At 51.2% G+C, this 27,025-nt stretch overlaps 1 protein-coding gene across 2 annotated transcripts in view; it reads right to left on the reverse strand.

The window, feature by feature from the left end:
- Positions 1 to 27,025, reverse strand: part of grid2 (glutamate receptor, ionotropic, delta 2) — a 1,370,357-nt gene that overhangs the window by 307,360 nt on the left and 1,035,972 nt on the right. For both annotated transcript variants that reach the window (XM_072495324.1, XM_072495323.1), the window contains one exon: positions 7,764 to 7,865. In XM_072495324.1, coding sequence (XP_072351425.1) covers positions 7,764 to 7,865 — 102 coding nt within the window. The remainder of the gene's footprint in view (positions 1 to 7,763; positions 7,866 to 27,025) is intronic.

Consider the following 27,025-nt stretch of genomic DNA (forward strand, 5'->3'; position numbering starts at 1 on the left):
TTCACCACCTTTTTATTATTTACATGCTTATAAAAGACTTTGGCATTCCTTTTTATGTTTGCTGCTAGTCTCTTTTCCTATTTCCTCCTCGCTTTTCTTATTAGGTTTTTCACTTCCTCTCTGGTTGTTCAATATTCAACCTGATTCTCCATTGTATTTTCTACCTGGAATCTGTCTAATTCACACTTCTATCTCATTTTCACCTCTATCTATCTCATCATCCAAGGTTCTCTAGATGTATTTGTCCTACCCGCCGCCTTCAAGGGAATATACCTTGCCTTGCCTACAATAGTATTTCTTTGACGACGGCCCATTGTTCAGCTTCCGTACTTTCTGCCAGAATTCGATTCCAACTCAGTCGACTCAGATGCATTCTCATCCCATCGAAGTTGGCTTTCCCCCAATTAATTACCCTACTCTGGATTGTTCCTTGTCCTTTTCCATGGCCAACATTAGGATACAATGGTCACTGACTCCTAACTGCTCGCCCAACTCATTCTCCAGAACCTGAAGAAATCCCTAAACACAAAGACTTTTTTCTCACTTCACTGCAATAGTCTGAAGGTATATTTTCTCCTTGAACCTTATTGGAACCCTGGGGGTTCTCTATTCCCCGATTTCGTAATCCCTTTTTACGGTGGAACTGGAGGCAGCGCTTGTTTTTACATGCTCCCCCCCCCCTCTAAAATGCGTCATCAAGGAGCGCGACGCACACCGTTGGGATGGCCTCAGGACGTCACCTGAAGGCCCTTCCCCGATGCTCCACCCCCAATGGGCTGAGTTCCGGCCCGCGCGGGGGACGTGTGGTCTCAGCGGTCGGGAACCCAACGTGGCGGCTGCGGACTGCGTCCAACGCCGCCACAGTCGGGCGGGAGCCGTGTTGCTGGCCGGGGGGGGGGCTTCAGCGAGGGCTGAGGGGACTGAGGGGGGGGTTGGTAAAGGGGTGTTCAGGGGGTGTCCAGGGGGGGGGCGCTATAGTTCAAGATAGGGTCTGCGTACGGCCGGCGCCATGTTGTACGGCGCGACTGCTTCAGGCAATTCTCAGGCCATTTATTTTGTGGAGGCCGGGCGTTCTATGTGGCGCGGCTGCTGGCCCCTCACCGGTCGGCGAATTGGTGCTGGGGCGCTGCTGAAGATTTTGACGTAAAACATCATGGATCCTCCGGACATAGCCTGAAAATCGGAGAATCTAGCCCAATGTTTTTTTCCATAAAAATGCTTCTTATGATGGTCGGGAAATCCAATTGCATCAGTAGTTTTCTTATGCCAGATGGAAAGTTCGAATGTACCAACATGCCCTGTGATAGACAGATACTCTTGTTCTATCAACATGTTCCATGACTGAAATCTGAACTCAGGCACCTACACAAAACAGATGATTAATAAGTCTTATGCACAAGCCATTCCTATGACAGACAGATAAATCTTATCGAAACAAAGCAATTTATGTTAAAATAAAATCCCTGCTCAAGTCAAAACACCCCACTGAACAACAGCAGCAACAAGTGCAATTTTTTTTTAAAATTTCAAGGTAGTAGAATACACAGTCTGTACAGGGCTGCATGTACCAAGCGCAGCTGACCTTTCTTCTTTGTGTTTCTGGCAGGATTGCTGACTTTCCTTGAATGCATTACTGGAGATTTCATTACATCGCTTCCTGCCTTGTCCACTCCATCATGGGTCCTACCATTGGTCCCCAACGTGCCCCAATTGTGGTGCCCTGCCTCCCCACAGTCAAATGGAAATCTTCATGTCCTATTGGATATTTCTTGACTGAGGTCATGATTGATGTGTTGGATGCTCTGGATCCGTGGAATACATACAGGCCACCAACACTTAAAATAGCGCAACACTATTTTATTAAGTTAGAAACTGTTAAACATACTTTCACTGTGGGTTAACACAATGTTAGATTAAACTAAAGACCTATGCCTATCCGAACCAGTCTATGCACTCAGCACATGGTGAGGATCTGTGCTGTAAGCTCTGTCCTTGTAGGAGGCTGCATCCCGAATGAACGGGAACTCTGATGCCCCCTGTCTTTATAGTGAGTGTGCTCTAACTGGTGATTGGCTGCGGTGTTGTGTGTGTTGATTGGTCTTGCTGTGTGTCCATCAGTGTGTGTGTATCTGCACCATGATATACTGGTGTATATTATGACAATGATAAGATCCTAAGTAATAGGGATAGAGTCAGCCCTTTAACCCACCGAGCCAGCTTCGCCATTCAGTAAGATCATGGGCGAGATTCTACGACCCCCCCGCCGGGTTGGAGAATCGCCAGGGGCTGGCGTGAATCCCACCCCCACCGGTTGCCGAATTCTCCGGCACCGGATATTCGGTGGGGGCGGGAATCGCGCCGCGCCGGTTGGCACCCCCCCCCGCGATTCTCCAGCCCGGATGGGCCGAAGTCCCGCTGCTAAAATGCCTGTCCCGCCGGCGTAGATTAAACCACCTACCTTACCGGCGGGACATGGAGGCGCGGGCGGGCTCCGGGGTCCTGGGGGGGGCGCGGGGCGATCTGGTCCCGGGGGGTGCCCCCACGGTGGCCTGGTCCGTGATCGGGGCCCACCGATCCGCGGGCGGGCCTGTGCCGTGGGGGCACTCTTTTCCTTCCGCCTTCACCACGGTCTCCACCATGGCGGAGGCGGAAGAGACCCCCTCCACTGCGCATGCGCGGGAATGCCATCAGCAGCCGCTGACGCTCTCGCGCATGCGCCGCCCGGAGATGTCATTTCCGCGCCAGCTGGCGGGGCACCAAAGGCCTTTTCCGCCAGCTGGCGGGGCAGAAATTCGTCCGGTGCGGGCCTAGCCCCTTAAAGTTGGAGCTCGGCCCCCCAAGATGCGGAGGATTCCGCACCTTTGGGGTGGCACGATGCCCGACTGATTTGCACCGTTTTTGGCACCAGTCGGCGGACATCGCGCCGATAACGGAGAATTTCGCCCCATAACTCCCTTATAGATCAAAAATCTGTCTAACTCAGCCGTGAATATAATTCAATGACCCAGCCTCCACAGCACTCTGCGGCACGGTAGCATAGTGGTTAGCACTGTTGCTTCACAGCGCCAGGGTCCCAGGTTCGATTCCCGGCTTGGGTCACTGTCTGTGCGGAGTCTGCACGTTCTCCCCGTGTGTGCGTGGGTTTCCTCCGGGTGCTCCGGTTTCCTCCCACAAGTCCCAAAAGACGTGCTTGTTAGGTGAATTGGACATTCTGAATTCTCCCTCAAGTGTACCCGAACAGGCGCCGGAATGTGGTGACTAGTGGCTTTTCACAGTAACTTCACTGCAGTGTTAATGTAAGCCGACTTGTGACACTAATAAAGATTATTACAAGGGAACTCCAATGATTGACAACCTTCCGAGAGGAAATTTCCCCTAAACTCCCAATAGTCTGAAACTGTGCCTCTTAATCCGAGATTCCCCCAGGAGTGGAAACACCCTCTCAGCGTCAACTCTTTCAAGCCCCCTCAGAACTGTATACGTTTCGGCGAGATCTCCTTTCATTCTTCTGAACTCCAGCATGACACAACCTTTTTTCAGGTCAACCATCCCTTCAATCCAGAAATCAGCCCAGGGAACTTCTCTGACTGGCAGCCAAACTCCAATAGCTTCATACCGAATCAATGTAAGTCTCTGTGATTGTCCGCCTCGGTTTTGCTTCCAGCAGCATCACAGAGATTAATCCTCAATTCCTCGTGGCTCTTGGTCAGCTCGGCAGGGTTGGCGACTCTCGGGTGGAATTTTGCCACAAACAACAGCAGGGCCATTTTCAGCTTTGGAACCTGGAGCACGATTCTCCCAGACCCGCGCCGGGCTGAAGAATCGGCACAACCGCGCCACGCCGCCCCGACGCCGGCGCGCGATTCTCCGAGCTGCGGTGATCAGCGCCATTTGCACCGCCGCGTTTGGCGCGGCGCCGGTCACGGGCCGATGTCCGTGGCCGGGCCGCCGATTCTCCGGCCCATATGGGCCGAGCGGCCACACGGAAAAAGCAGAGTCCCGCCGGCGGCGTCCACACCTGGGTTGCTGCCGGCGGGAACTCTGCGCGAAGGGTCGGGGGGGGGGCAGCCTGTTGTGGGGGGAGGTGGGCTCCGTCCCCGGGGGGGGGGGGGTTCCGATGGGGTCTGGCCCGCGATCGGGGCTCACCAATCGGCGGGCCGGCCTCTCCCCCCTCGGGTGTACTTTGTTGCGTGTCCGGCCAGAACCCCTGCGCCATGTTGCGTCGGGAGCGGCGCGTTCAGTAAAGCCACCGCTCATGCGTGGGTTGGCGCCTCCCCCTGTGTGTGCCAGGAAGTGAGGCTGGAGTGCCGTGCTGGCCCCCGATGGGAGCCAGAAACGCTACTGCACCAGCCCGATTCGCGCCGTCGTGAAACACGACGGTGTTCACGATGGCGGGGACACTGGGTGAAATTCTCCGTAATCGGTGCGATGTCCGCCGACCGGCGGCAAAAACGACGCAAATCAGTCCGGCATCGCGCCACCCCGAAGGTGCGGAATCCTCCGTATCTTGAGCGGCCGAGCCCTAGCCTTGAGGGGCTAGTACCGCGCCGGACTGATTTCCGCCCCGCCAGCTGGCGGGAAAGGCCTTTGGTGCCCCGCCAGCTGGCGCGGAAATGACATTGCCGGGTGGCGCGTGCGCGGGGGAGTCAGCGGCCGCTCACGGCATCCCCGTGCATGCGCAGTGGAGGGGGTCTCTTCCGCCTCCGCCATGGTGGAGACCATGGCGAAAGCGGAAGGAAAAGAGTGCCCCCACGGTACAGGCCCGCCCGGGGCCAGGTCCCCCCGCGCCCCCCCCAGGACCCCGGAGCCCGCCCGCGCCGCCTTGTCCCGCCAGTAAGAGAGGTGGTTTAATCCACGCCGGCAGGACAGGCATTCTAGCAGCGGGAGTTCGGCCCATCCAGGCCAGAGAGTCGCTGGGGGGGGGGCCCGCCAACCGGTGCGGCGCGATTCCCGCCCCCGCCGAATCTCCGGTGCCGGAGAATTCGGCGACTGGCGGGGGCGGGATTCACGCCAGCCCCCGGCGATTCTCCGACCCGGCGGGAGGTCGGAGAATCTCGCCCAGGGTGTCCCGCGATTGGAGAATCGTGCCCATTCCTTGAAACGTGCACTTTATGGTTGTTCTTCACCGGGGCAAACCAAGAAACACCTCACCTCCAGGCTCCAATTAGGACGGGTCGAATTATGTTTTTATTCCGTCAGAGGAAGCATTTCTGTTGAAAGGAACCACAGCATTTTCAAAGAAAATGGATCGCTCGGATCTTTTGGGCTGCAGCAACCACAGGAAAGGGGAGGAGACCGGGGCAGTCTGCTCTCTCACCCTTAAGGACGGCACAATAAAACAGTGGCTTCACAGCTCCATGGTGCCAGGTTCGATTCCCAGCTTGGGTCATTGTCTGTGTGGAATCTGCACGTTCCCTCTGCATCGGTTTCCTCCAGGTGCTCCGGTTTCCTCCCACAAGTCCCGAAAGATGTGGGGCTGCATTCTCCCAAAATGGGACTATGTCCCCACTCCAGCGTAAAAACGCTGTTATTTCACTCTGAAGATTCCTGTGAAAAAGTGGAGCCGATTCACTCGCCTGCAGGGGGCTAGCGGGGACCCAGAGTGATTCACGCAGCTTTAGCTGCAGAAACAGAATCCCGCACATCCGGTTTTGAGTCCATGCGTGCACACGGCGGCGGCCTCCAGCAGCTGCACCGAGCGCCATGGCGGACTCGGACCGCGGAGGCAGATGAAGAATGTAGACCCACCCCCTGATCGGCCACGCACCCGAAAATCTAACCGTGCGATCAGTCCCCTGGCCGCCTATAAGGCCCCCCGGTGTCCGATCTCCCCCTGCCCCCCACCAGGGCGGCCGCAGACTGAGTCTGCAGCACCACGCTGTCGGGAACTCGGCTGGTCGGGAGCGGAGGATCGCTGGGTGGACCTCCGCAAACACGGCAATTCTTGGGTCCTGGAGAATCGCCGGACCAGCGGCTGGCCCGATTTCAGCGTGAAATTTGATTCTCCGCCCCCCCTGCCCCCCCGCTGAACGCAATTTCGGCGCGGGGCTGCGGAGAATCCAGCCGCCGCTGTTAGGGGAATTGGATATTCCGAATTCTCCCTCTGTGTACCCGCACAGGCGCCGGAATGTGGCGGCGAGGGGCTTTTCACAGTAACTTCATTGCAGTGTTAATGTAAGCCGACTTGTGACAATAAAGATTATTATTATTATTACATGGAGGTCCTTCTGCAGGATCTGAAGACAACCTCTCCCAACCAAGCAGCTGTGGAAGGACATGGTCACAGAGGTCAACAGCTGGAGTGTGCTCCCTCTAACTTGGAGACTCCAGGATATCAGGTGGGCACGACAGGAGGGTGCCAAATATCAGGCGCCAAGCACCATCTCTGACCTGCCCAGCATTCTCCTCCACAACGCTTCTCAGGTCAACACATGTTGCAGCTCTGCTCATTCCTCTGCTTGCAGGCAGCTGACTTCCCCATCTGAGCAAACAAGACTCACCCCTCACCCACCTCTCCATAAAGCCATGATGATCACTAACAGCTCCTTATTTTCGCTCCGTTAAGGAGAAGAGAGCTTAATACTTGACGAAAAGCAGATACCCAGGCATTAAGGCTGGGGTGTTAGCACTCCAGTGACAGGCACCTTGTTGGCCATTGCCAATGTCCACTGCAAAGGAGGCCTTGTTCCAGGAGGCTCCCGATGTCAGCAGTGACCTGCCATGAGTGTCTGAATTTCCTCAGGCACTGGTGCTCAGACATGCTGAGAAAGCGGATCCCCTGCCTGGAGAGCCTGTGTTGGAATCTCGCCTCCTTCCAGCTGGTGACCATCCACTCTGTCCGATAGAAAAGCAGCAGCTGGAGAAAGGGAAGGTGATGCTGGTGTTTCTCCTGGTGCCGATGGTGCGGTCAGTGGTGGTGTGGCCTCTGCTCCTCAACCTCAGCAGAGAAGGAAAGTGGTGCTGCAGAACATGCTCCCTTGTGCCTTGCAAGAAGTCAAGTTTCCCTCTGAGAGGAGACATGCTTTGAACCAGCAGTCTATCACCTGCCCATGGCTGGAGCTCTTCCGTCTAATTGATCAAAGCCTTCCCAGTTTGTCAGTTTTACTACAGAAGTTGTTCCTGCCATGCACTCAGCTTGGTAACAACCCTGGTGAGATGCTGACCATTGAGGAAAGATGATCGATGATTGGGAAATTCTGCAGTCATTGTTAAAGGAGATCATTATTTGCTGTTTAGCAAACTCCACCACTTTTTAAAAACCGCTTACCCAGTAGATGCAAAGTAATTCCTCACTCCTCTTCAATCCTGCTCCGGGGAAAGCCAGCACAATGTAGGATCATGTCAGGATCTCCCGACCTGAAGTCATTTTCTGGGACTTTCCCCACCTCCGCAGCCTGGGAAATTTCATCCCGAGGATTTGGCCAAAAAACAGTGGGCTGCAACTCAAATTTCAAAGTATACGCATTGTGCCTCTCATTATTACAGAGAAGGGAAATATTAGTTTAAAACCACTGCTCCTCCTTGATAGGTAACAGAATGAACAAGGCCTCGCTTACAGATAACAAAAAGAGAGAATCCGAATGATTAATCGCTGTGACTCCTTGAAAACCCCCAAATAAATTATCAGGAGAGGGAGCCCCGATTTAAACCTGCCGAGCTTCAATCAGCCCAGTCTTTTCTTAACCAGCCAATAAACAATTTGTGTGATGGAGCAGCATTTTCAGAAGCAAATGAGGCAGAGGGAAGAAAGCATATTCCCTTACCGGCAGTGTTACAACCCGCAGCATCACCCCACGCATGTTGTTTTCCAGTTTTTTGTCCGTGAGGGATCCATTTAAGCCAGAGTCAGGATTCCAGGTAGCAAGCTGTGAGGGATGGAAAGTCGGGTGAGTATAGCATTGTTCAAATCGGAACATTGCCCCTGTAATACACATTTAAACTCTCCGTATGACACAGCCGTACAAATTTTCACATATATGTACTTTCAAGTCCGAAGCTTCTCTTGAATTTGAGAATCTGTTATTTCCAAACAAGTTGCTAGATGTGAAATCGAATCATAGAATTCCTACAGGGCAGAAAGAGGCCATTCGGCCCATCGGGTCTGTACCGACCCTCTGAAAGAGCACTCTACCTAGACCCACTCCCCGGCCCTATCCCGGAAACTCCATAACCCCACCGAACCTGCACACCCTTGGACACAAAGGGGCAATTTATCATGGCCAAGCCAACTAACCTGCACATCTTTGGACTGTGGGAGGAAACCGGAGCACCCGGAGGAAAACCCACGCAGACACGGGGAGAGCGTGCAGACTCCACACAGACGGTCACCCAAGGTCAGCATTGAACCCGGGTCCCTGGCATTGTGAGGCAGCAGTGCTAGCCAGTGTGCCACATGCCACCCTCAAACCTCTACCATCTGCCGGGGTGGGATTCGAACCCGGGTCTCCAGAGCATTATCCTGAGTCGCAAGATTACTAGTCCAAGACAATAACATATCGTAACTACTTCCCCTCTTAGGAAAGCACTTCCAACTGTGCAGCATTCCCTCAGTATTACATTGCGTCTGTTAGCCTAGATTATGAAGTCTCTGGAATGGGACCTGAACCCACAACCTTCTGGCTCAGAGGTGAGTGGGCTACCAACCCAGCCATGCCTGAAAAGTTTGTTTTCCACCATCATCGTCACTCGAAACAACGATGATGGAGTTGTTGACTTCTCATTACAATCAGTCAGCCAATGAGTCTACTACAGACCCTGATATGAAGTGAAGAACCCTTCGGTGATGAAGAGCTTTGTGAACCATGTTTCCAAAGTCACCTTTCCTCCCAAGCCATGTTACATTCACCACACGCCATGTTTCAAATTTCTCAATCGAGTTTATCACAAAATGCTTTCTCTGTAATGAAATCTATCTACTTTGCCTCCGATTTAATTGGTATTATTTCCCCCATCTCCCTGGGGAGCCTGTTCCGTGAAGTGACCACTTGCTCACTTTCCATAGACTTATTTAGTCCTTTGGTTTTACTGTTCTGGCCAAGGTGAAGTGGCTCACAATGGCCTACATTATTTAATCTGCTTACAATCCTAAAAAAGCAGCAATCATATCACCTCTCATTCTTCTCCTTTCCATTGGAAAAATGCACAATTTTCACAATCGCTCCTCATAACCGGATCCCTCGAACCCCTCAATCATTCTGGTTTATCTCTCATGTTTCGGTAACTGGCAGAATACCCAAAGGAAAATGTACAGAAATATTGCACGACAGATAATCAGACATTGGAAAGGGAACAGGCCATTTAGTTTATCAGGTGCCCCCTTTGCCTCTGATTTAATCGGTATTATTTCCCCCATCTTCTATAGTTGCCAAAACTTGTGTCCAGATTATTTTAATGTTTTTTTTTGTAAGGTTTTGCGATGTAGTGGCAGTGTCCCACCTCTGGGTCATATATGGGCAGCACGGTAGCACAAGTGGGTAGCACTGTTGCTTCACAGCTCCAGGGTCCCAGGTTCGATTCCCGGCTTGGGTCACTATCTGTGCGGAGTCTGCACGTTCTCCCCATGTCTGCGTGGAATTAATCCCCATGGAAGGTGTGTACATGATGAGGGCAAACGGGTTGATTATCAGCCTGTAAACCCTTCCAATATGGCGGGCGGCAAAGAACAGAAGGGTATCTTGGTGAGCCACACTATAGAAGTCAATGATAAACCAATCCCATGGAAGTCCATGGTTGGCAATGCCCTCCTAATACATGGTACCTGGAGGCAGATTCTTCTTTCAGTTGTGGAATAAGGTCAGCAGTTTACGATGAAAGGGGTCAAGTCTGACACACAGGTTCCTGACGTAGTGTCAATTGTATCAAAATAGCATTGGGAGGCTCCAATATCAGTGAGGGGGCTTTCCCGCTTACTGCCAATGGCCAAGGTATCTGTCTGCTTCTAGTCCACCTGTTCAGATGAGAATGACGGTGTTCTGATGTAAATAGAATGCAGATCACCATTTCAGATCTGAAATGTCCCGGCTGTGTGCAGTGCACACTCACAGCTGTTCTGAGGGCAATGGAAGAAGAAACCTGGCCAAAAAATTTCAAATTATTCATGCGCCCTCCATCAATAAAACATTTGAGAGCCTGCGGGGACTTGACATGATGGGTGCTGGGAGAATGCTTCCCCTTGTGGGAGAGACTTGAACCAGGGGGCAAATATAAAAATACGGGGCCTCCCTTGTAAGATGGAGCTAAAGGGAATTTCTTTCTCTCACAGGGTCGTAAGCCTTTGGAATTCTCTTTCACAGAGAGCAGTGGAGTATTTTTAAGGCTGAGTTGGATAGATTATTCACAATGTCAAAGATCATGTGGGGTAGGTGGAAATGTGGAGCTGAGGCCACAATCAGATCAGCCATGACCTTATTAAATGGCAGAGCAGACTGAAGGGGCCGAATGGCCTAATCCTGCTCCTAACTTGTATGTTCGTATCATCGTACGTAAAATAATCTGGACACCAGTGTAACGATTCCAGGAGACGCAGGCTAAAAGGTAAATCCAGTTTATTCAAACGCAAATTAAAACCGCAGCCATGCTGTGCAAAACAGATGTCCCAGCCTGGGATGGTCGGGAACTGCCAGTCTGGGTCTGTGGGCTTATATTTAAGGCCTCCCCTGCCGGCCCCGATTGGCCAGATCTCCGCCTGCTCACCATGGGAACTCTTCTTCCACGAAGCCCATGGGAAGATCAATCAACGAGTCCCCCGTGGTCTTCACGAGGATTAGAACAAAGAACAAACAAAGAACAAAGAAATGTACAGCACAGGAACAGGCCCTTCGGCCCTCCAAGCCCGTGCCGACCATACTGCCCGACTAAACTACAATCTTCTACACTTCCTGGGTCCGTATCCTTCTATTCCCATCCTATTCATATATTTGTCAAGATGCCCCTTAAATGTCCCTATCGTCCCTGCTTCCACTACCTCCTCCGGTAGCGAGTTCCAGGTACCCACTACCCTCTGCGTAAAAAACTTGCCTCGTACATCTACTCTAAACCTTGCCCCTCTCACCTTAAACCTATGCCCCCTAGTAATTGACCCCTCTACCCTGGGGAAAAGCCTCTGACTATCCACTCTGTCTATGCCCCTCATAATTTTGTATACCTCTATCAGGTCGCCCCTCAACCTCCTTCGTTCCAGTGAGAACAAACCGAGTTTATTCAACCGCTCCTCATAGCTTATGCCCTCCATACCAGGCAACATTCTGGTAAATCTCTTCTGCACCCTCTCTAAACACACACCTTCCAGAGGGGCTGGTTTAGCACACTGGGCTAAATCGCTGGCTTTTAAAGCAGACCAAGACAGGCCAGCAGCACGGTTCAATTCCCGTACCAGCCTCCCCGAACAGGCGGCGGAATGTGGCGACTAGGGGCTTTTCACAGTAACTTCATTTGAAGCCTACTTGTGACAATAAGCGATTTTCATTTCATAAAAAACAGCCAATCCTCCCCATCCCTATTCTCAGGCAACCTAACCTTGTTTGTCGCTGCCCTGATGCAGTTTTGATGCCTGGCACCCCAATGCGTGCTTGCCAGATTTAAATGAAGCCAGGGCCACCGCAAGCTGGATAGGGTGGTGGTGGAGGAGGGGAGCAGCGACGTACTCCGCCATCAGGTCCCCACAAAATGTCAATATACCCTCCTGAATTTCAGTGTCTTAATCAGTGGGATATTACTCATTCAGAATTACACAGGATAAACAGCAAGGAAACAAAGTCATTCAACCAGCCTGTCCATGCAACACACAAGTCTCCTCCTGTCCTCCCTCATCTGATTCATTAGGATCACCCTCCATTCCCTTTCTCACTCATTTGATTATCTAGCTTCCCCTTAAACATGTCTATTTTATTCACCTCAACCACTCTCTAGAAAGTGTGTTTCACATTCCCATCAATCTTTGCATAAAACTGTTCCTTCTGAATCCCCAATTGATTTCTTGGTGTCCACCTCATATTGATTTTTAAAAAAAAGTATTTTATCCCAAACATGTTCAACACAGTAACACAACCTTAACATCCAACAGGGTATAGAGTGTGTAGGTTTACTCCCCCCCCCCTCTCTCCCGCAACGCCACACAGCTCCTCAAATATAGTCATGAATGGCCTCCATCATAACTCGAAACCCTCCACCGACCCCCTGAAGGCAAATTTGATTTTCTCCAGCCTGGAAAACATCTCCCAACCATGCTGCGACCCCCGGTGGTGTGGTTAACCTCCCTTCAAAAATATCCATTGGCGGGCAATCAGAGAGGCGAGGGCCAAGGCATTGGTCCCCTTCCCCTCCAGCAGCTCCGCCACCTCCTACGCCCCAAAGATCAACACCATAGGGTCCATCTTCATCTCAAACTTTACAATCCTCAATAGGGCCCTGAACACTCGCTCCCAAGTGTTTACCAACTCCTCACCCCCCCAAAACATATGGGCTTGGTTTGCACCTCCCACACCCGTCCACTCGTCCCGGAAAAAAACACTCATCCGGGCCCCGAGTCATGTGGACCCTGTACACCACCTTAAATTGTACAAGGCTCGTCCTTGCACAGGAGGAGTTTGAGTTCACTCGACGCATTACTTCACACCAAAGTCCCCATCCTATCTCCTTCCCAAACTTCTCCTCCTACTTCTACTTGATCCTTTTCACTAAGATCATGCCCTGCTCTCCCAACTACCCATGTATGTCCCCAATCCAACCCCACCCACACCCATCCCTTCCCCACCTTCACCCAGGAGCAACATTTTCTCCAAATGCGTATATTCCGGTACCTGTGGGAATGAAGGCAACTCCTTACGTGCGAGGTCCCGTACCGGCCAGTATCTGAACCCACTCCACGCTCAATGGTAGCTTGAAATACATCCACATTTCCTCTCGCCCAGCAAACCGGCCCTCCGCAAACATGTCCATGACCTATACTAGCCCTTTCTCTTTCCATCTCCTGTACATCTCATCCTAACCCATGATTTCCACACAAGGGAGTCATCAACGACATGTGCCCCAGTTTAAAGTGCCTCCTCAACTGGTTCCAAATTATTATGGACTACTCCACCACCGGACTCGTCGTACACTTCCTCGGTGTGAATGGCGGTGGGACCATCACAAGGGTCCTTGGGCTCGTCCCCTCGTAAGACTCCTCGAATATGACACAATCTGCACCCCCCTTCCCCCACCCCGCCATCGCCTCACCTTTTCCACATTCGCTGCCCAATAAAATGTAACACATTTTGGGAGCATCAGCCCCCCCTTCCCACCTCTGCCTTTGCAACAAAGACCTCTTCACTCTCAGCACCCTCCCGCCTACACAAATTGTGAGATTAACGCACCTACATTCCGAAAAAAGGCTTTGCGGAGGAAAATCGGGAGGGACTGAAACACAAACAGGAATCTTGGCAGTTTGTTCATCTTTATCACCTCTGCACTCCCCGCCAATGTCAGATGCAGAGTATCCCAATTTTAAGGTCCCCCTTAACCTCCTCCACCAACCCCTTCAAGTTGCTCCAATGCATCGTGGCCCGTTCATGTGCTGCTTGTATCCCCAGGTACCAGAATCTCTCCCTTGTCACCTTAAAGGACAGAACCCCCAGGTTTCACTGGGAGCACCACACTTTTGCCAACAGTCAATTCATAGCCTATAAGGCCCCAAACCTCTTCAGGAAGCCCATGATTCTGCCCATGCTTTCTAACGGGTCCATCACGAACAGCAACAGGTCATCAGCATACAACGACACCCCGGTGACCCCTGCATGCCCTCTCAGTCGAGGCCTGAGGTGCCATCGCAAAGGTCTCAATCGCAAGCCATAACAGCAGCGGGGACAGTGGACACCCCTGCCTCGTTCCCTTATGCAGCCCAAAATACCCTAAAGGTTTGGCCCATTCATTCGCACACTTGCCATGGGGATGCGCACAGCAGTTGAACCCAGGTCACAAACCTTGGCCCAAACCCCAAACTCCTCAGGATTTCGAACAGATACCTCCATTCTACCCGGTCAAAAGCCTTCTCTGCGTCCATTGACACAGTAATCCCCCCCCCCCCCCGACCCAAACCTCCTCCCTCCACACCCAACGGGGTCATAATTACATGTAGCAACCTCCTCATGTTACTAGAGAGCTGCCTCCCCTTTGAAAACCCCATTTGGTCCTCCGAGACCACCTCCGGAACACACCTCTCCAACTTTGCCAGGACTTTCACGTCCGTATTCAACAGCGGGACGGGCCTATATAGACGTGCACTCCAATGGATCGTTCCCCTTTTCCGGCATCAGCAAAATCGACGCCTGCGCTAGTGTAGCCAGCAACTTCCGCTTCTCCACCACTTCGTTAAACATGCCCAAAAGGTGCAGAGCCAACTCTGCCGCGAACTGCTTCTCAAGGTTTGCTGGGAAGCCATCCGGCCCTGGCACCTTACCGGGGTGTATCATGCCAATGCACTCCATCACTACCTTTGGCCTCCTCCAACCATGGGAAGCCCTGCCTATCTAAAAACTGACCCATATCAGCCCCCTCCTTGCACCCCCCCCTCCCCCAGCTCATAGAAGGCCTTGAACACCTCATTTATCCTTTATGGATCCGACACCACTACTCCCCCATTCCGCTTTCACCTGAAGGATTTTCCACGATGCAGTTGGTGGACTAACATATGGCACGCTTTCTCCCCATACTCATACTGCAGCCCCCCACGGCCACTGCAGCTGACCCACTGCCTTTCCCGTCATCAACCGTTCAATCTGCCCCTGCAGCCTTTCTTTCTTTCCGCCAGCAACTCCTTCGTGAGGGGGGCACAAAGTACCACCGATCCTCAACTATCCTGTCCAACAACCGCCACTTCTTCTCCCTCCCTCTCCTATCCTTAAGGGCCTTGAATAAAATAATTTCCCACCCGGACCACCGCTTTCAAGCCTTCCCAAACGTGGTGGCCGATATCTCCCCATTCTGATTGAGCTCAACGCAATTTTTAATCGCCACTGCCACCTTCCCACAGAACTTGTCTGCCAAAAGCCCCAAATCCAACCTCCACCCCGGCATCTGCGCTTGACCCGAACAAAGTCTTGCATCCAGATAGTGCGGAGTGTGGTCCGAAATCACTATTCCTGCATATTCTGCCCCTTCCACCTCCATTAACATCGCCCAGCTCACCACAAGAAAGTAAATTCAGGAATATATCCTATACACATGCAAGATGGAGTACTCCCTCTCTCCCGGGCGCCCAAACCTCCACGGACCCACCATTCCCATCCTCTCCATAAACCCTCCCTGCTCGTGCGCCGTTCTCGACCGCCCCATCGACCTACGGCTCGCCCTATCCATTCTCGGCTCCAGTATACAATTAAATTCCCCCTCCACCCCCACCCCCAACACTCCCCACAATCAGCAGGTGAGAGTCCAAGTCCAGGATCGCTCCTAACAGCCTCTTCATGAATCCAGCATCATCGCAGTTGGGCGCATACACATTCACCAACACCACAGAAGTCCCCTCTAACACCCCACTCAGTATCACCCCCACCCACCCACCCCCCAGGCTCTTACTCACCCATTCCAAAGCCCCGCAAAGAGGTGCCACTGCCCCTCAATCGCCTTTGACCAGTCACTCTGCATTTCATAGAATTTACAGTGCAGAAGGAGGCCATTCAGCCCATCGAGTCTGCACCGGCTCTTGGAAAGAGCACCCTACCCAAGGTCCACACCTCCACCCTATCCCAATAACCCAGTGACCCCACCCAACACTAAGGGCAATTTTGGACACTATGGGCAATTTAGCATGGCCAATCCACCTAATCGCACATCTTTGGACTGTGGGAGGAAACCGGAGCACCTGGAGGAAACCCACGCACACACGGGGAGGATGTGCAGACTCCGCACAGACAGTGACACAAGCCGGAATCGAACCTGGGACCCTGGAGCTGTGAAGCATTTGTGCTAACCGCAATGCTACCGTGCTGCCCTTTACATTTCTTTACATTGCTGCTGAAATTCGACCTTAATGCAGTTCATCAACTGCTCCTCCATTGGTAGTTTTCCAGGTGAAAATGACCTTTCACCCTCCGCCATTTTCCCGATTGATGGCTGCATCACGAGTCTCCACCAACACTTTAGCCCGGGCTCTCACTGTCTTCTGTCGAGTTTGATACCCCGCGGACTTGCCCATCCGGGGGAGAACTGATCCCCCTCCACTCTCCGCTCAACTATTCAGCTGAAGTTCCCTGGGGTTCGGGTAAAAGGGACCAAAACCAACGCCTTCAAGCAGTAGCCACCCTGTGTGCGACCGCTCACTCCATGTCAGCCACCGGAAGCTGTCCACTTCATATTGATGGCCTCCATTCGTGCTCTTTCTCACTCATGGAACACTCTCTCTATATTTAATCAATTAAAACCTACGGCCACAGGAATCCTCGTAAAACCTGCAGCAAATGTCTGGGTCGTTAGATGCAACAAGGTTTGTGGCTGTTTCAGGACCACGCACTACTTTGCTGCCCACTCACACCTCCCTCGGGCGAGATTCTCCGACCTCCCGCCGGGTCGGAGAATCGCCGGGGGCTGGCGTGAATCCCGCCCCCGCCGCAACCGAAGTCTCCGGCACCGGATATTCGGCGGGGGCGGGAATCGCGGCACGCCGGTTGGCAGGCCACCCCCCGCGATTCTCTGGCCCGGATGGGCCGAAGTCCCGCTGCTAAAATGCCTGTCCCGCCGGCGTAGATTAAACCACCTCTCTTACCGGCGGGACAAGGCGGCGCGGGCGAGCTCCGGGGTCCTGGGGGGGGGTGCGGGGCGATCTGGCCCCGGGGGGTGCCCCCATGGTGGCCTGGCCCGCGATCGGGGCCCACCGATCCGCGGGCGGGCCTGTGCCGTGGGGGCACTCTTTCCCTTCCGCCTCCGCCATGGTCTCTTAAGCCTAAAACATTTTTGGCAAAGGTACTGCTTTGATCTGAATCTGTGTTTACTTTTAAATTTAATAACAGAACAAAGGTGCCCAAGGTAATTAAAAGTTGTCAGAAAGGTTGTCATGGCGGAGGCAGAAGAGACTCCCTCCACTGCACATGCGTGGGAAGCTGTCAGCGGCCGCTGACGCTCCCGCACATGTGCCGCCCGGAGATGTCATTTCCGCTCCAGCTGACGGGGCACCAAAAGCCTTTTCCGCCAGCTGGCGGGGCGGAAATTCGTCCGGCGCCGTCCTAGCCCCTCAATGTTGGGGCTCGGCCCCCAAAGATGCGGAGCATTCCGCACCTTTGGGGCGGCGCGATGCCCGTCTGATTTGCGCCGTTTTGGGCGCCAGTCGGCGGACATCGCGCCGTTTCCGGAGAATTTCGCCCAGCCGCTCATCTTATTACTTTGAAAGAGTCTCATTGGGGAACACTATGTATTGGAGAGGGTTTTATTTTCTTCTCTAAGTTTTCGGCTCACACTTAGGGCATGGCAGGGAGAGGGAGTTTAATCATGTGGCTGGATACTATGATCAGGAATTGCTTTATCACAAAACTCCATCTGGTGAACGGCTGAATCTTCTATCAGGATTTAAGTATCAAGCTGCAGATATCTCCCATTTGTAACGCTGAACTTGTACGAAGGCCTCAGTTTAAAATAGCTTTTCCTGACATTACCTTTCTGACAACTTTTAATTACCTTGGGCACCTTTGTTCTGTTATTAAATTTAAAAGTAAACACAGATTCAGATCAAAACAGTACCTTTGCCAGAAATGTTTTAGGCTTAAGATTCATTCACAATTAATAACTCTTGATCAGATTGCTTCACATTATTGAAGGTGAGTATGAATAATGCCTTAATAACAGATGCTTTAATTTGATTCATGATGTAAGCCACGATTACGCGCTTGGAAACACTGACAGCTTGCTTCAATACGCAATGGCAGCCGTGGCCCAATCGGTAGCTTGTCAATGAGACTGAAGGCGATAGGTTCAAATTCCACTCTGGAGAATTCAGGGCACAATCCAGGTTGATGCGCCCACTGGATGATTGAGGCAATGCTGCACTGTTGATAGTATTTCTTTTGACCGAGACATTAGGCGTGATTCAGCGGCCTCGACACGCCCGACTTGGTGAGGCGACGAAGCTGATAAATCTCAAGAGAGGCCTCTCCTGAGATTTGCAACATTCGAAACGCCTCGCGGGTTTTAACAAGATCTCGCGAGATTGCACAATCTGGACCTCACCCTCACTGGGCCTTATCCAGATCTGCAGATATAAATGAGCCATTAGGCCATGCCTGGGAGATCTTGCCAGAGCGCCGTTTAGTCCTGGATTCCACAAATATGGACCAGTCGTAATGGCACCTGTGGGGGGGGGGAGTCTGGGTGGGGGGTCTCCCAGGCCATTGTTCAGCAACAGGGCAGTGTGGCACCCTTGCACTCCCTCTGGTGCCTGGGTGCCAGGTTGGCACTGCCAACGATTGGGCCTGGAGGGGGGGGGGGGGGCTTACCATGTGGAGGGGGATGCGGGGGTGTTCTCCGAGGTTGGGAAGGGGAGGGGGGGGCTTGAAAACACAGGGGGTGTGGGGGGCTGAAGACAGTGTGGGAAAGATCAGATCAGCCTGACAAAACGGCGCCCCGATCTGCGAGGCGTCCGGGCTCACTAGCAGGAAATGACTCAAGTGCGGCCTCAGCGGACAGAAACCCCCCTAGGCCAAAAATAAAGGCAAAGTGCCGTTGAATAGTAGAGTGTTTCTCGACGCTGCAGTCGCTGAGAAACACCCTGCTAAACATGCCCAACACCAGACAGATTTATTTTCTGTTGAATCACCCCTCTCAGGCAGGAATTAAAGATCCCGAAACACAATTTCATAGAAGAGCAGGCTTTCTCCCCGATGGCCTGGCCCTCAACACTGAACACTACAGCAGATGATCTGGTCATTTACCTCACTGCTGTGTGAGAGAGTTTTCTGAGAGTTTTCTATATGGAAATTGGCTGTCAAAATTCCTACATTGTGACAGTAACTGCACTTGTCAAGAACTTTATAGGCAAAGTACTTTGGGATGCCCTACGTCTGTGATGCTCCGTACAATGGGGCAATAGAAAGAAAAGACAAAACAGTTATTCTATTATCGATTATTTTATTTGCAAACTTGTTAGTAAATGGTACAAGACCAACTTGTTGAAAAAAATCAAAGCAGCGATGAAATCCTTCTTAATCTTGATAAGCCTGCAAAGGGAAAACCCATTTCTGTTTTGGTTTAGTTGTGTCTCCCTCATTTTGTACCCCTCTGATAGGGTTAGCACTGATATGGTTCTGCGGCTGGAGGCGTTTCATTGGTAACCGTGTACTGTCAATGTGATAGTCGATTGTGAGCACTGGCAGGTGATTCAAGGACCTCAGCCGTGGTGGGCGATATCCTCGCACTCCTTAGCTCTCCTGAACAAACAGCACTCAGGAGAATAAATTGACAGGACTGAAAACCCACGGCAGAGTCCCAATTGCTGCTCTGACTGAATCAGAGAATTGGAATAATGTATCACAGATGGTGAGCATTTGGGCCTATTATACCTGCATTATCTCTTTGAAACAGCTATCCAATTGGGGGAGAAGACGGCGATATCGTGGTAATGTTGACGAATGTGATATAAAATAGTTACTTTAGAGATATTAGTTACTGTAATGTAGAGATAGGCAGTCTCATCCTGGTGAGTTCACAGACAAAGGATTTCAGACCGCATGGCAAAGCAAGGAAGAGGTGTGTCCAGCTACGGAGGGGAAAAGGATGCTGGGTAATAGGGGGCCAGAGGAAGGGATTGGAAGTGAGCCAATTAGAATGTATGGCCAGGTCAGGAGGGGTATAGGATGACCTATGGGAATCGTGTATGTGAAACTTGATGCCATTTGTGTTATTAGTAGAGATCCCTTTGTCCTACAGACTCACTTGATTCTGGAGGTGTACAAAGCAAGATGTGCTTTGTACCGCTGTGAATTGAGAAAGACTTGCAAGTCAAATAAAATAACTAATGACAACTGCTGCCACTGTCTCCCAGGTGGTATTGGTGACCCTGCTGCTGGTCCGTCCTCTGACCCCCTCCAGAGGGAAAGGATATGCCGTCTCACATCAACGGCATTCGAGAAGCCTGGCCAGTTCGACATCCCCAAAGCGAGGAGCGGTTCTGCGCACTGCCATGCTTGTGTGTCCAACTGAGCGGGTGGTGAGGGGGCGTTTAAAAGCAGCTCCTTCTTGTTAGCGGCGAGACACTGAAGTAAGAGTTGGCGAATTAGAAGGCGAGGCAACCAATAATGGCGAAAGGTTCATGGGGGCTCATTTCCGGCACTAAGCACTATTATATACTGGCTGCAATCTCACCGACGCGGCCGTCAGGAAACACCCCGCCAAACCCGCCCAAAATCACACGAAGAAATGTTTCCCTTAAATCGAGCCCTTAATGTTTGCGAGTTACGGAAAGTTATAATTACATTTGGTAATTCTTGTTTCTTCGCTATCGTGCAATCTCTTGACTCTGCCAATGCTATAGACCTCCCAGCAGCACCTGGCTGCAGAGTGTCTCAAGCAAATGCTATTAGTGAGAATGTCATATGTGTCTCACCACGTGTAATCCAAAAATGAGATGCCCCGCAGGGTAAGTTGATAATTGCACCATCTGGTATGTTACCAATCTCTGCACAGTTCCATCTCCAGACTGTCTTGAGTTGGTTTGCCTCAACTTTCAGAAGGAATCTGGATAAACACTTGAAGCTTAAAACGTTGCTCTGGTGAAAGGGCAAGGGAGTGGGGCTTTTCTTCTTCATTCTTTCATGGGATGTGGCAAGGACAGCGTTTGTTGACCATCCCTATTTGCCCTTGAACTGAGTGGCTTGCTGGGCCAATGCAGGGCGCTGTTCAGAGGCAGCCACATTACGCTGAGCCTAGAATCACATGTAGGCTAAATCGGGTAAGGACGGCAGATTTCCTTCCCTGAAGGACATTAGAGAACCAGATGGGGGCTTATGACAATTGCTCATGGTTGCCATAACTGGGATTAGCTTTCTATTCCAGATTCATTCAATGAATTTGCATTTCATCAGCTACCATGGCGGGATTTGAACCCACTGTCTCCCCTCCCTCTGGAGGGGGTCAGAGGACGGACCAGCAGCAGGGTCACCAATACCACCTGGGAGACAGTGGCAGCAGTTGTCAGTGCGGGCAACATGACCAGGAGGACCACCTTACAACGTTGGACCAAGACGAACGACATCCATCGAGCTACAAAGGTGAGTTTCCACCGCTCTCCTGGTATCAGTTCCATCTGCCAACCCTCAAATTCCAAACTACCACATTCCCACCCCCTCCCCACCCCGCCATAAATCACTAGCTGACATCTTGCAGCCTCCCCACATCCCATCTTTGTGCTTGCTCCTCAGAATCCACTAGCACCCACCAGCACAACCCCTTTATGTCGAGGTGCACACATGCCACCTGCTATAGACCCCCCTGACCCACAAAGAATATGGCTCACAAAGCCCCTGGAGAAGATAGCCCATAATAAGCGGGAAAGGGCCAAAATGGGGAGCGGAGTACCAGAGATTTGAGTCCTCACCGTCACAGTAACTTCTTGGCAGTGTTAATGTCGGCCTAGTTGTGATAATAATATAGATTCTTATGATGAGAAACGGGCCCTGGAAATCAGGGGGTTGACCGAGGAGAGCGCAGTCCCCGACAGTGAGGTTGGCCTGCTTGGCAGAGTGAGGATACACTGCCCCTTCACCCAGATGGCCTGTCCCAAGTCAGTTGTTTATGGCAGACAAAATGATCCTTCCCTCTCACTGACCACAGCCGTGTCTCCAATAATGGGGCTATGTCCCCACGCCCGCCAGAAAACGGGCGTGAATCACTCCGGACTTTTTCTATGGTAGGCCCCCCCCAGATCACGCGCGCACGTTGATCGGTGGCCCCTAATCGCAGGCCTGGCCATTGTGGAGACCCTCCCCGGAGACTGATTCCCCCGACCCCCACCAGGACGGCCACCACAGCAGCAACGCCGAGCTCCTGCCGGGTGGAACCGTACGTGAACCAGGCTGGCGGGAACTCGGCCGGTCGACCGTGGAGAATCGCCGCTGGAGCCTCTTTCAGCAGTCCCCGAACGCGAGCGGCTGGCGGCGATTCTCCGGTCAGCAGAGAATCGCGCAAATACGTTGCGGGTCCGACACCCCATTCTCCGTCCAGTGCGGGTTTTCGGAGAATCCCAGCCCACAGGTCATTCTCTCGCAGCATCTCCATCTGATGAGGCCGGGCGAGAAATAGAGAGGCTGAGAGGTTAAAAGCTGGAAATCGAGCTTTAGGCCTCTACATGGCCGCCAATCATGGGTAATTAAGGAAATCAGGGTTGCAGAAGAGCCCATCATTAAAGGTCTGCAGAGTTAATAGAACATAGAACATAGAAAATACAGCACAGAACAGGCCCTTCGGCCCACGATGTTGTGCCGAACCTTTGTCCTAGATTAATCATAGATTATCATTGAATTTACAGTGCAGAAAGAGGCCACTCAGCCCCCCGAGTCTGCACCGGCTCCTGGAAAGAGCACCCTACCCAAACTCAACACCTCCACCCAACACCAAGGGCAATTTTGGACATTAAGGGCAATTTATCATTGGCCAATTCACCTAACCTGCACATCTTTGGACTGTGGGAGGAAACCGGAGCACCCGGAGAAAACCCACGCAGACACGGGGAGGACGTGCAGACTCCGCACAGACAGTGACCCAAGCCGGAATCGAACCTGGGACCCTGGAGCTGTGAAGCATTGTGCTATCCACAATGCTACCGTGCTGCCCTTAAGAACAAATAAATCTACACTATATCATTTTACCGTAATCCATGTACCTATCCAATAGCTGCTTGAAGGTCCCTAATGTTTCCGACTCAACTACTTCCACAGGCAGTGCATTCCATGCCCCCACTACTCTCTGGGTAAAGAACCTACCTCTGATATCCCTCCTATATCTTCCACCTTTCACCTTAAATTTATGTCCCCTTGTAATGGTTTGTTCCACCCGGGGAAAAAGTCTCTGACTGTCTACTCTATCTATTCCCCTGATCATCTTATAAACCTCTATCAAGTCGCCCCTCATCCTTCTCCGTTCTAATGAGAAAAGGCCTAGCACCCTCAACCTTTCCTCGTAAGACCTACTCTCCAATCCAGGCAACATCCTGGTAAATCTTCTTTGCACCTTTTCCAAAGCTTCCACATCCTTCCTAAAATGAGGCGACCAGAACTGTACACAGTACTCCAAATGTGGCCTTACCAAAGTTTTGTACAGCTGCATCATCACCTCACGGCTCTTAAATTCAATCCCTCTGTTAATGAACGCGAGCACACCATAGGCCTTCTTCACAGCTCTATCCACTTGAGTGGCAACTTTCAAAGATGTATGAACATAGACCCCAAGATCTCTCTGCTCCTCCACATTGCCAAGAACTCTACCGTTAACCCTGTATTCCGCATTCATATTTGTCCTTCCAAAATGGACAACCTCACACTTTTCAGGGTTAAACTCCATCTGCCACTTCTCAGCCCAGCTCTGCATCCTATCTATGTCTCTTTGCAGCCGACTGACCCACCCTTCAACTCCCTCATCCAAGTCATTAATGAAAATCACAAACAGCAGAGGACCCAGAACTGATCCCTGCGGTACGCCACTGGTAACTGAGATCCAGGCTGAATATTTACCATCCACCACCACTCTCTGACTTCTATCGGTTAGCCAGTTCGTTATCCAACTGGCCAAATTTCCCACTATCCCATGCCTCCTTACTTTCTGCATAAGCCTACCATGGGGAACCTTATCAAATGCATTACTAAAATCCATGTACACTACATCCACTGCTTTACCTTCATCCACATGCTTGGTCACCTCCTCAAAGAATTCAATAAGACTTGTAAGGCAAGACCTACCCCTCACAAATCCGTGCTGACTATCCCTAATCAAGCAGTGTCTTTCCAGATGCTTCGAAATCCTATCCTTCAGTACCCTTTTCATTACTTTGCCTACCACCGAAGTAAGACTAACTGGCCTGTAATTCCAAGGGTTATCCCTAGTCCCTTTTTTGAACAGGGGCACGACATTCGCCACTCTCCAATCCCCTGGTACCACCCCTGTTGACAGTGAGGACGAAAAGATCATTGCCAACGGCTCTGCAATTTCATCTCTTGCTTCCCATAGAATCCTTGGATATATCCCGTCAGGCCCGGGGGACTTGTCTATCCTCAAGTTTTTCAAAATGCCCAACACATCTTCCTTCCTAACAAGTATTTCCTCGAGCTTACCAATCTGTTTCACACTGTCCTCTCCAACAATATCGCCCCTCTCATTTGTAAATACTCAGGGCATTTGCGAGCTAGAGGAGCTAGAGGAGGTCACAGAGAGGGATAGAATGGGCCCTGGAGAGATTGGACCATGAGGATAAGCAGTACAAATTTGATGCATTGCTGTTTCAGGAGCTAATATGAGTCAGCAGGCACGTTAACTGCTGGGACTTGTGTGAGTTTGGGTATGGACAGCAGGGTTTTGGATAAACTGGCGATTATGATCTGGAGGGCACAAGATGGGGGGACTGGGTTCTCCACCGGCGGGATGTTCCGTTTTGCCGGCAGTCCGGGAGTTTCCCGATGGTGTGTGGCTGCCGCAGAGTGGGACACCCCATTGACTAGCCGGAGTAACGGAGCACCCCGTCGGCCAGCTGAAACAGAAATGTGGTGCAGCGGAGAATCCAGCCTGCGATGTCTGAAGAGATAGTATTAGAAACAGACTGATTAGAAACAAACGGTATTCAATCGGGGAACGTCTGGCGGTGGTAACAGGTAGAAGGATGCACAGCTGAATCTATAATGCGGCTTTCTCAATTTAAAAGCGTTGTTGGTAATTGGTCTGGAGTAATGCTATGATTTGTCAATATGATCTAAAGTCAATCCCATTGATAAGTTAAAGGAATTAATTTAACGTTAGGACAATGTGTACCAACCTCAACATCAGTACACATTGAGTATTGATTAAAATGTAGCAAAAACGCAGCTTGGAAAGGGAGAACAATGTTTATCATTATTGGGAGAATAAGCACTGAAAATGCAGTACATTTGCTGCATGGTGTTGTCCATTGGCCTATTGTATGACTGTGAGATAATTCAAGGTTATTTTGACTATGGTGTGGCCCCCTCACTTCCCACGAGATATCTCTCTATCCCTCGCCAAAATGATTTGTGTTTAAGTTCCATTCCAGCCACCCACTCACCTTCATATTAAACATATCTTGTGCTTGCTTCTGCAGTGTGATGTTTCCAATGCTAAAGGGCCACAGGTAATCAGAATGCTTTTCAAATCAGACACCGGTCTGTTCAACACAAAGAGCTTCCATTATGCCACTGACTCTCAATGTGCCAGTAACATTTAATTTGGAAATGTGTACGGCTACGAGGTTAGGGGCTTGAGCAATCCAGTCAGTGCCACTCTCCCGCTCTATTACTGGAGCCCTGCAAGTTTATTTCCCAAGAGGGCTTATCCAATTTCTTTCTGAAATCATTGATCATCTCTGCTTCCAACACCCTTGTAGCAGTCAGTTCCAGTTCATTAACACGCAGTGTGTAAAATAACCTGCCTCCTGTCCCCTGCGTCCTTAAACCTTAAACCCGAGTCCCTTAGTCCTTGTACCAGCAACTGACAGGAACAATTTTTCTTTGTCATAACCTGTCGTAATCGTCTCTTTAAAATGTCTCTTCAACCTCCTTTGAATATCAGACTTGTGGTTGGAGGCCAATTGGACAACAGGAAGGAGACATTTGTCTTGAACGCATGCGTATTGTTACAGTCCAAAGATGTTCAGATGAGGAGGATGAACATGCAGCATGGTGGCACAGTGGTTAGCACTGCGGCCTCAAGGTGCCGCGGTCCCAGGTTCGATCCCGGCTCTGGGTCACTGTCCGTGTAGAGTTTGCACATTCACCCCGTGTTTGCATGGGTTTCGCCCCCACAACCCAAAAGATGTGCAGCATAGGTGGATTGGCCACGCTAAATTGACCCTTAATTGAAAAAAAATAATGAATTGGGCACTCTAAATTTATTTTTAAAATGGTTAGGTGGTTGGGCTGTGAGCAATGTGCAGGGATAGGGCGGGATATTGGGCCCCAGTAGGGTGCTTTCAGACGGTCAGTGCAGATCCAATGGGCCGAATGGCCTCCTGCTGCACCGTAGGGATCCTATGATACACCAATGTCAAACTGTAGTCAAAGTCCACCAAACACAGGGCATAACTGTCAAACAAAGTTTGAATAGAAAGTCAAACAGGAGAGATCAAGGGTGTGTGGGTTGCTTGCAATATTCATTCTTTGCTCATTAAATAGCTGCACTGAACTGTTACTTTTGTATGATATTTTTATCATCGCTGTTACTCCCACATTATCTTCCTACACAAGACTATTAGCCTCCCAATCCTGGGTAGTGAGGAATTGCTTTATGTTAAATTTGACTGAAATAAATAACCTCTGTGGATAATTACAGCTCATACAAACATGACTATGAAGTTCTATATGCATACTAATTAAGGGAAAATAATTAGACTACAATAAAGTTGTCTAAAGAGGCAACAAATGGGTGGAGAGTAATGCCTTGAATACTGGAAATCAGAGCTACATTTTACGCAGCTCCAGGTCATACAAGGACTCTGTGTGTCCACAATGGAATGCAAACTGCTGCTTAGTAAGACTGTGAACTAATTTTTTTCCCAGATTGTTTGGTGATCTGGGGAGAAATTCTCTGGAAACGGCGCGATGTCCGCCGACTGGCGCCCAAAACGACGCCAATCAGACAGGCATCGCGCCGCCCCAAAGGTGCAGAATGCTCCGCATCTTTGGGGGCTGAGCCCCAACATTGAGGGGCTAGGCCGACGCCGGAGGAATTTCCGCCCCGCCAGCTGGGGGAAACAGCCTTTGTTGCCCCGCCAGCTGGCGCGGAAATGACATCTCCGGGCGGCGCATGCGTGGGAGCGTCAGCGACCGCTGACATTTTCCCACGTATGCGC

Source organism: Scyliorhinus torazame, chromosome 3, assembly GCF_047496885.1.
Source record: "Scyliorhinus torazame isolate Kashiwa2021f chromosome 3, sScyTor2.1, whole genome shotgun sequence".
NCBI lineage: Eukaryota > Metazoa > Chordata > Chondrichthyes > Carcharhiniformes > Scyliorhinidae > Scyliorhinus > Scyliorhinus torazame.